This window comes from Solanum dulcamara, chromosome 9 (genome assembly GCF_947179165.1).
Source record: "Solanum dulcamara chromosome 9, daSolDulc1.2, whole genome shotgun sequence".
Classification (NCBI taxonomy): Eukaryota; Viridiplantae; Streptophyta; class Magnoliopsida; order Solanales; family Solanaceae; genus Solanum; species Solanum dulcamara.
The window spans coordinates 11,230,071-11,239,460 of NC_077245.1; the positions used below are offsets into that span (position 1 = coordinate 11,230,071).

General features: G+C 27.6%; 1 protein-coding gene across 1 annotated transcript; it reads left to right on the forward strand.

Moving 5' to 3' along the window:
* The first annotated feature begins 6,048 nt into the window (after positions 1-6,048).
* Positions 6,049-9,182, forward strand: LOC129902998 (probable WRKY transcription factor 51). The gene is made up of 3 exons (XM_055978471.1): positions 6,049-6,472; positions 6,757-6,903; positions 8,784-9,182. The coding sequence occupies exons 1-3, from the start codon at positions 6,120-6,122 to the stop codon at positions 8,962-8,964; spliced, it is 681 nt and encodes a 226-aa protein (XP_055834446.1). The 5' UTR covers positions 6,049-6,119; the 3' UTR covers positions 8,965-9,182.
* Positions 9,183-9,390: the final 208 nt, after the last annotated feature.

The following is a 9,390-nucleotide window of genomic DNA, read 5'->3' on the forward strand; positions in this document are numbered from 1 at the left end:
CATAATACCTGTTACGGAGCGTGTGAACCGACCCCTTTGTTTCATATCATTTTCAGTCTTAGCTCAATATATCAGAATCAATACAATCAATTCATGTTCATATAATTCATAATAATAGCATGATATCAACAATAATTTTCACATCTTATATCAATATAGTCACTTCACATGTCCAAAATTAGTCAATAATCTCATCATATCGATCACACCAATACATGTCATTAGATTGTCATTTTATACCCCTCATCTTCATTTTTAAGGTCAACTATATAGTCAATAACCCAGTCCAATTTTCATTAATCCCCAACACACATAACAAGGAAATACTAGCATCTACAAGCTTAAATTGAGGTTTAGAAGTTCACTTGCCTTAGCTAAATCACGATCAATCAACCACTGAAGCCTTCACTTTTCGAATAGTATTCGAAACACCACAATCTAATCAAATAAATAGTCACAATAAGATTTCAAAGCTAACAACACACATATTATTACATGTCTAGCTTAGACCCAAAAACTCACCCAAATTCTATAGTCAATTTCCTACATCTCAAGTTTAGGGTTAAGGATCAATTTCTTCCAACAATGTAAATCTAATTATATTCATATAATATAATACACCTATTATTCAATTACCTAACTCAATATATTAAAACATGAATTATAATTTGATAAAAATTGTGAAAATCAAAACCAGGGCCATAACCACCCATATTAACTACGAACCACTGTATTATAATCTAGACCAAAGCCTCAATTCATTATCATTATTTACTTAACAACCATTTGGCCATCATTACATATTAATTGACCCCAAAGTCCTTTTTCAAAGTCCAAACACACTTGAACCATATACGAAGCAGCATATTGAAGTTTGAGAATTCAATTTTCTCTCATTTATCATACATCACCCATTATTTTAATACTAATACTCGTAAGACTTCTACGCATATATACAATTGCATGAATTAAAGAGTGATAATTCTTACTTGACGTAGTTTGGCCGCCGCTTTGGTTTGGCCGCATCTGGGAACTCCTTTACGGAGGTCACCCTTTTTATTTCTTTTCTCAAAAATAATATGAACTAAAAGTGACAAATTCACTAACTTATTTTTAATATATATGGCCAAGTGGTATAAGGTATTAAATAACTTAATAATTTAGTCCATCATTAAATTAATTATCTAAAATCATCTGTCATCTAATTAACCGTGTTACCGAATATTCTAAGATTTTCAATTTAATTATATGAAAAGGGTCTTTTATGAAAAAAAGAGGATTAGTTCTCAAAATGACCTAACAGGTCATTACAATTTATTTATATATTTGACGAAAGAAACTCAAATTAACCCTCATACTCCTCTAGCTATCGCCCTTCTTATTGGATTAGCACTAAATAAACACTATTTTTTCATTGAAATTTGCCACTGAAAAATGTTCATTAATTATTTTTATATATAATTTGATTGAGTCAGTGAAAAAAATAAAAAATAATAGTATTTTCGCACGAAAAATAGGAAGCTTTTCAATATTTCAGTGATAATATATTTTTCACCATGCGTGTTTTTCTAATGAGCTAATTCAATGAAAAATAAATGGAATAATCGTAAGTATTTTATAACATAAACTTTCCATTAATTCGCTATGGAAATAAACCTCAATATCTAGCTGTGGATGTTTACTGTATTATTGTAAAAGTTGAAATTCACTCTCTCTTTTAACTTCTTCTTTCATCTAGATGACATTTCAGACTCATGAGACTTTGATTTTTCTTATTGAAATGTCAACTAAGTTTACTTTTGTCCAAAGTAAATGGAGTAGTTGATTAGTAAAGTCAAAATGTGCGTTAGCTCGATAAGTCTGCCTTTTTGAGCAATTTATATGACATATTTTAGACAAAGAAAAGACAAGAAAAAATATAAAGTCACAAGAATAGTTATACTTCATATATACTAATATATATTATTTATATAATATCAATATATTACACAATTATTTATACAATATCAATATATATGTAATTATTTTATTGGAAAATCTTTTTGTCACCTATACAATTATGTTAGAAACCCTTAAAATTTGAACTCAATTTCATTCTTACATTCATGATACACCATATCACAAAGGAATTTCTCATGTCATTAACAAAGAGATATGCAGTGACAATAAATTTATCTTTTAGTGTTGCCGTAAATTTTTTTAGCGATAATTGCTAAATTCTTTAACGACATTTTTATAGAGTGTTGATTATAAATATTTATATTTATTATTATCGCTAAATATATTATAATGAGAATTATATTATTTTCACTCATTAAATAATAGTTATAAGTGCCTTTATTTATTATTTTATTATAGTGTGCTAGTTATTAAGTTGTGATGAATAGTCACTTTCTATAAATATTTTGAAGCTTAAATTATTAGTATTGTTTAGAGGTAGAAAATAGATGAATTGAGTCAAATTTAAATAAATCAAAATGGATCAAATTAATAAACGAACCGATTATTAATCTATTCAAAAATTACTTAAGTTGAACTTAAGCTATATATATATATATAACTTGCATTAAGACTAAATCACATGTTCAATCATCAACCCGTATTATCATATATATATATAACTTGCATTAAGACTAAATCATGATTGGTTATGAGTTTTAGATTCTAATTTATTTAAGTTGTTGAGTTTTAAGCTAGAAATTTGTACCGATTTAAATAAATTTAAAATCAAATACAAAGTTAAAACTTAAGCTACATTAAATTCGTAGCCAATACGTTAGTTTTTCTGCTGATTGCATTTGCATCTCATAGGTTTTCAACATTTAAGTGCAAGCTTCAATTTCGAAAAAAAAAAAAAAAGTCTCACTTTTCATCTTCTTCTATTTTTTTTTTGTTTCCCACTTGCTGTCTGCATCCCGTGGAGCCTTGACTAAATTTGAATCGCGCTTTGTAGGACCCATTCAGGGGTGACGCTACCAACAAGATTTTTTTTATACCCAGGGCTCGAATCCGAGAGCTCTGATTAAGTGAGGAGTAGTCCCATCACTGCACCACAACTTATGTTGATTTCTTCTTCTACCTCATTATTCACCACGCGTAACGTTCATTCGTACTTAAAAAAAAATGTATTAAAAGTCCACAATTAATGCTTAATAATATGACATATTGAGTCCAATTTGTGTACATATTTTTGGCACGTTTTTTTGTCATGATGTCACACTATTTTTAGCAACAAAAAAACAGTGTAACTGTCACAATTGTGGTCTTTATTATTAATACTTAGAACTTTGTTAATTATTCCTTGAATTTCTCTAATTTTAGTGCATGGACCAAAATCATCTTATTTAAGGGTAGCCGACTTTACTATACATTTTCTTTTTCTTTTAATTTTCTAGCTAATTGTATCCTCATAATTTCCACAAAATTAGTCAATCCAATTATCCTAATATCATAGGTCTAGAAACCCGTTGACCAAACAGATTATTTTAAGTTGAAAATTACACTGATGGAATAATTGGCCTATCCATCTCTCTAAAAAAAAATGCACATTTTCAAACACTTTTGGACATATTTTCCCTAATTTTCATAAAATTGATTAATATATATATTATAATATAATTTTTTTGATGAAAAAAAATTCGAATGAATCCTTCGACTGTTACTATAGCTCCACCCTTGCTTATTAGATTTATTGAATCTTTTTTAAAAAATTTAAAATATGTGAAAGAAATAATTGACTTGATTTTTCCTAAAAAGTCTTGCACGCACATTCTTTCTCTATTTTTTAGTTCTTCTGGCATGTTGGTGACATATGTCATAACTCATGGGAGTTGATTTTTGAATGAAATGTCAACTATGTTTACTTTAAATTGGAGTAATTGATTTATCTTCTTTTTTCAACAAAGTAAATAGTTGATTATCAGTAAAGTTAAAAAATGTGTGTTAACTAGATAAGTTCAGATCATTTTATTATTAACTACTGTCAATTTGACATTTTTTAAGACAAAGAAAAGACTAGAACAGCTAGCAGAAGGTCAATTATCTCTTAAAAACAAAAAAAAATATTTTTATTAATTAATACGATTGGGCTGGGCTGGTCAGTCCAGATCAGCCGACTCTGTTGAGAAATTGAGCCCAAATTTCGTCTATAAAGGTGTTAAATGAATGGATTGAACTGAATTTGAGTTGCATGCCTGAATAAACCTACAAACAATTAAAAGAAAAGAAAAAAGAAAAGAAAAAGCAAAACTACATTGAAATACTGTAGAGTTAAAAATATTAGGTTGTATTTCATAATAATTAATAAAAACCTTTAAAATGACAACAGATAATCAACTTAACACAAAAAGATAAGATCCTTCGTACGTAAGATGAGTTTCTACTGTATATATTTGACCGCTAATAATATTCAATAGACAAATATACAAGAGATACATACAAAATATGCATATTATATATTACATACAAAATTATATATTTATCAGTTATTATTTTAATGAATGCCTATATAGTTTAAAATTTTCGTACTGATTATTGGCATCCAATCATGGACAATGTAGAACAAATTACGCTATTGGGTGACTAATTAGCTTCATTTGTGTAAATAAACAGAATAAGGCATCAAATTCTAGATTATTGGTACATCCCTATTCCCTTTTACAAATTTAGACCTTTTTGGATATAAATACTTGTGGACAAAAAAAAAGAATCTATCAAGTAAATTTAAGTCCATGGCATAATAATTTTTTAATCAATTATGGACAAAAGAAATATTCCAAACTTCTCCTGCTTAATTATTTCATCATATGGTGAAACAAGTAGAATGATACTTATTAGATGACTAACCTATATTTGTGAAAACGGAATAAAGCATCAAATTCTAATATTAACGGTATATATTCATACCCCTTTTTAATAACTTAAATTAAAACCCCTTTAGACATAAATAATATTTTAATATTTACAAGTCCTAGTTAATTTGCTCATAATTAGTATAATATTTTTCAGTATTTGAATTTCAAGTGATATATTTGAATTTCTTAATGAAAGTGTATCTTAGAGTCCGTTTGGATTGGTCTATAAGTTACTTATAAGCTGATTTTAACTTTTTTAAGTGTTTGACTGACCAACTTAAAGTTATTTTGTGCTTAAAATAAGCCCTAATAAATAATTGGGTTTGTTTGGATGAACTTATTTTAAGCAGCTTATAAATTGAAAACAACTTATAAGTGAAAAAAAATAAGTTGGACTGCACCAGTTGAAAACAACTTATAAGTCGAAAAAATAAGTTAGACTGCACCTAATTATTTTTTAAAAAACCTATAAGCAATTTTCAACTTATAAGTTACTTAAAATAAGTACATCCAAACAGGCTCTTTATTCAAGTGAATTATTGGTTTAATTCATTCAAAAAAAATGATCAAGTAAGCAAGCATTCGAATATGAATTGTGTGATATTTGAAACAAAAAATATTTGAATTTGAAGTTAAAATTATGTTTGGACATACTTTTTCAGTTAATAAAAGCTGAAGTTTTGTGAATGGGCGGAAGTTTTTACATGAAAAACTCATCTATAAGTTATAACTAACAAAACATAATTTTTAAAAAATGAAAAAAAGGAATTTATGTTCAAATATAATTTATATACTTTTTGACTCAATAAGGATAATTTCCCCCCAAATTTATACTCTCTTTGTCTCAATTTATATGACTCATTAATTTTACGTTAATGAAATAATTTATAGTCATGCAAATATCTATTAGTATTTTTTTTGGATCACAAGTTTCAAATTTTTTTTCTTTTTTTCTTAAACTCCGTGTTCAAATTAAATTATATCACATAAATTAGGACAGAGAAATAACGGTTTAGTTATTTCGTCATGTGATGACATAAGAAGAATGACACTTCAAAAAGTAGCTTAAGAAACTCCAAAGCTATTGCTAGGAAGGTGGTAAGAAAGCCCATATAATCCCAAGACAGAGATTCACCACAATCTAAATTAAGACTATATAAAACCATACCATATCAACTTATAATAAACACACAAACAAATACATCATATATTCTATCAAGACTCTCTAAAGTCTTTATTCTCTAAATTAAATAAAACTATTAAACCATGTTTGCCTCTTCTACTTTCCAAGAAACAAGCAATGTCATTTCTCATCAATATCAAACTATAAACCCTAATTTTTTTGCCTTTCATGATCCTCTCATCAACATGAATCAAGATCATGTCCACAACTATAATAAGTATCAAGATTTTGACACTTCATTTATTGATATGTTGTTTGATAGTGATCAAGAATATTATTCCAATTACTCAACTAATAGCTACAATAATGCTTCACTTCATTCGGAAAATCCTTTCTTGCAGCAGGAGATAAGTACTAGTACCTATAGTACTAGTGGAAACTCATCAACCTCTAGTTCATTTGAAGCCACACCAAAAAATATTCACATGAATCATGAGTAAGTCACTAAACTCCGTAGACAGAGTCAGAGTTAAGATTTTGAGTTTATCATTCTGAATTTTAGAAAATGCATGTTATTGAATTTCGACTAAATTATTTATACTTAAATGGATCTAGCTATAGCTTTTGATGAGTTTTATTGAACTTGTAATCAAGGTTGTAGTTCTGCCTCTATAATAAGTAGATAGATAATAAGTATTGATAATTATTCAATGATTTTGATGGTTTATTTATTGATTGATTGATTTGCTTGTTTGTTTGATTTTGATTTGTTTTTTAAAGAAATTCAAGCATGGGGATTGAGAAAGAAAAGAAAGGTGAAAAACATGCAATTGCTTTTAGAACAAAGACACAGCTTGAGATCTTGGATGATGGATACAAATGGAGGAAATATGGGAAAAAGAAAGTGAAAACCAACATAAATCTAAGGTAAATAATATTTTAGATGCCTAGATCTATCTACATCAATATGATAAATTATAATGTTTTGGCTCAAATTAAGTCTTATTTCTTGATTCTCCAATTTATACATTATTTGCTATATTTGCTTTTAAAGGTGGACTATTTTAGAAATATATTCTAGGATTATTTTAGAAACACTAAATATAACAAATTAAAAGCCAATTCTTGAGTACTAGAAGCCTTTGATATATAAAAATAGTAAAATTATAATCTCAAACTTGATTGAAATTCAATTTTCCTATCTAGAGAGAGAACTAGCAATAAAGGCATAATGTATAGATTTAGAAAATATTTAACATATTGACATGATGTGGTCCTATATATTATGGTATAATTGGACTGCTCTATTGAGTCACATGATTCTGACAATGTTCTTTTCATCCCCAAAAATTAAACCTGTGCTTATCATCCAAATAAGTAGTTCTTTATTTATAAAAAAAATCAGTTTTAGGGTGTGTTTAGAAAATATTTTCTAATTTTCTTATGTTTGGGTCGGTTAAAAACTTTTTTTAACCCTAAAATAATCTGCAGTCGCTACAATCTCTGTCCTTCGGGTGAGCACTCTGTGATGAACACTTTCTGCGCACTGAGTAAACCTCACTGTGTGATATCCTACAAACCTCATAGGGGATATAATTGGTTAAAAACTTTGAAAAATATTTTCTTTAAGAAAATAAGTTTCTTAAGAAAGATTTTTTTTTTTAATGAAAGTAGGGAAAAATAGTTCCACAAGTAGCATTCTACATAGATTATATACACCCACCTTCCAATACACACCTCGTCTTCCCCCACCCTCGTATGCCCCATCCGTGGCCCTACCCCTACCTCTACCCCTAGTCTCACCATTAATAATATTTGTCTAGATTATATATAAATATATTTAGAATAATATTTATTATTTATATAGCGAACACAAAAAAATAATTTTTAAAAAATTTACTTATAACATTTTTCTTCATACCGAACACGTCCTTAATGTTTAAAAATATTTTTCAATAATAAAGCTATTTACAATCAGCTAATTCAAACGGACATTAAAGAATGAAATGTAAAATAATTCTTAAAGCAGAGATTGAGAAAATATTCTTATTGATCTACTTGTTAATATATAATGGATGTCTTGAAGACTTGACTAGTAAGTCCACCATTAATTTATGCAGATATCTGCTTCATTTATTCTTGTCGGTTACCTATCAGATTTATTCCAATATATTTTAGATTCTTTTGCCAATTGATTAATTTCGTTTTACCTAAATCACGTGAAATGAAATTATATCGAAAGATTTATAATCTTTTGGAATTCATGTAAAGCTTATGAAAAAATAGAATAAACAATAAAAGAATTTTCTTTTACTAATTAGTTATGATTGAATTTTAATCATGTTACTTTATTAGTTCTGTGTACGGTTCATTAGGGGTACTCTTTTACTCTGGTTAGAGATGTGCATAACAATAGAAAATGTAGAGATCTTCTCTATAATATATAGTATTGTTATATAAATCGAATAAGAATTTATAATAGTGCACCAAGATGGACTTAATTGAAGTGACATGAACATCAAGAGTTTATATAGTCTGTTACTTCATTCGATCATCTTGCTATTTTGTTGTCGTTATTTTTCTTTTAATTTTATTTTGATAACACTTCTTTTGAGTTGAACGTCTATTTAAAAAAGTTTATCTACACCACAAAGGTAAAAGTAATTAGATCTGCATACATTCTACATTTTTTAGACCTCACTTATAAAATTATACGGAATATATTGTTTTATAGCCATCACAATTACATAGAAAAAAAGGGTAGAAATGTACTAATAATTTCTTTACAAATTGGGTAAATTAAACAGGAATTACTACAAGTGTTCGAGCAAAGATTGCAAAGTAAAGAAAAAGGTAGAAAGAGATGGAAATGATTCAAGATATTTGCTAAATACATATGAAGGAAGACACAATCATGAAAGTCCCTTTATCATTTGCTGCCATCAAAAGCCAGCAACCAACTTTTTGAATGAATCAGCTTCTTCATAGTGATCTTCTTTACGAGAATAATCAACACTTCTATTAATTTTATAAGAAATACAGTAAGTCTATCTATTTATGTACAATTATATTTATAGGAAGAATAGACCCTTGTGGTCAAGCCCTTTCCTGGATCCCGCGCATAGCTGGAGCTTTAATACACCGGACTGCCTTTTTAAAAAAAAATATTTATAGGAAGAAAATATAAGTATTTTTTTTACTACTCATTTGTGGTACATAATTATGTGAAATATATAATATGTTGCTAATTAGTTGTTATTTATATTTACACTTACAAATAAAGAACTTATTTAGTTAAATATATTGATAGCATAAAAAATATGTAATTTAACTAGCAATGACAAATTATCGATCAATTTATTCTTGAGGTTACATATTATTAATTAAGTTTTATTTGTTTGCATTTAATGGACG

Bases quoted from the DNA above. Each gene is read 5' to 3' on its own strand.
- LOC129902998 (XM_055978471.1), top strand. From the start codon at position 6,120: ATGTTTGCCTCTTCTACTTTCCAAGAAACAAGCAATGTCATTTCTCAT. The intron at 6,473-6,756 runs GTAAGTCACTAA...TGTTTTTTAAAG, and splicing joins AATATTCACATGAATCATGA to AAATTCAAGCATGGGGATTG. The intron at 6,904-8,783 runs GTAAATAATATT...TAAATTAAACAG, and splicing joins AAAACCAACATAAATCTAAG to GAATTACTACAAGTGTTCGA.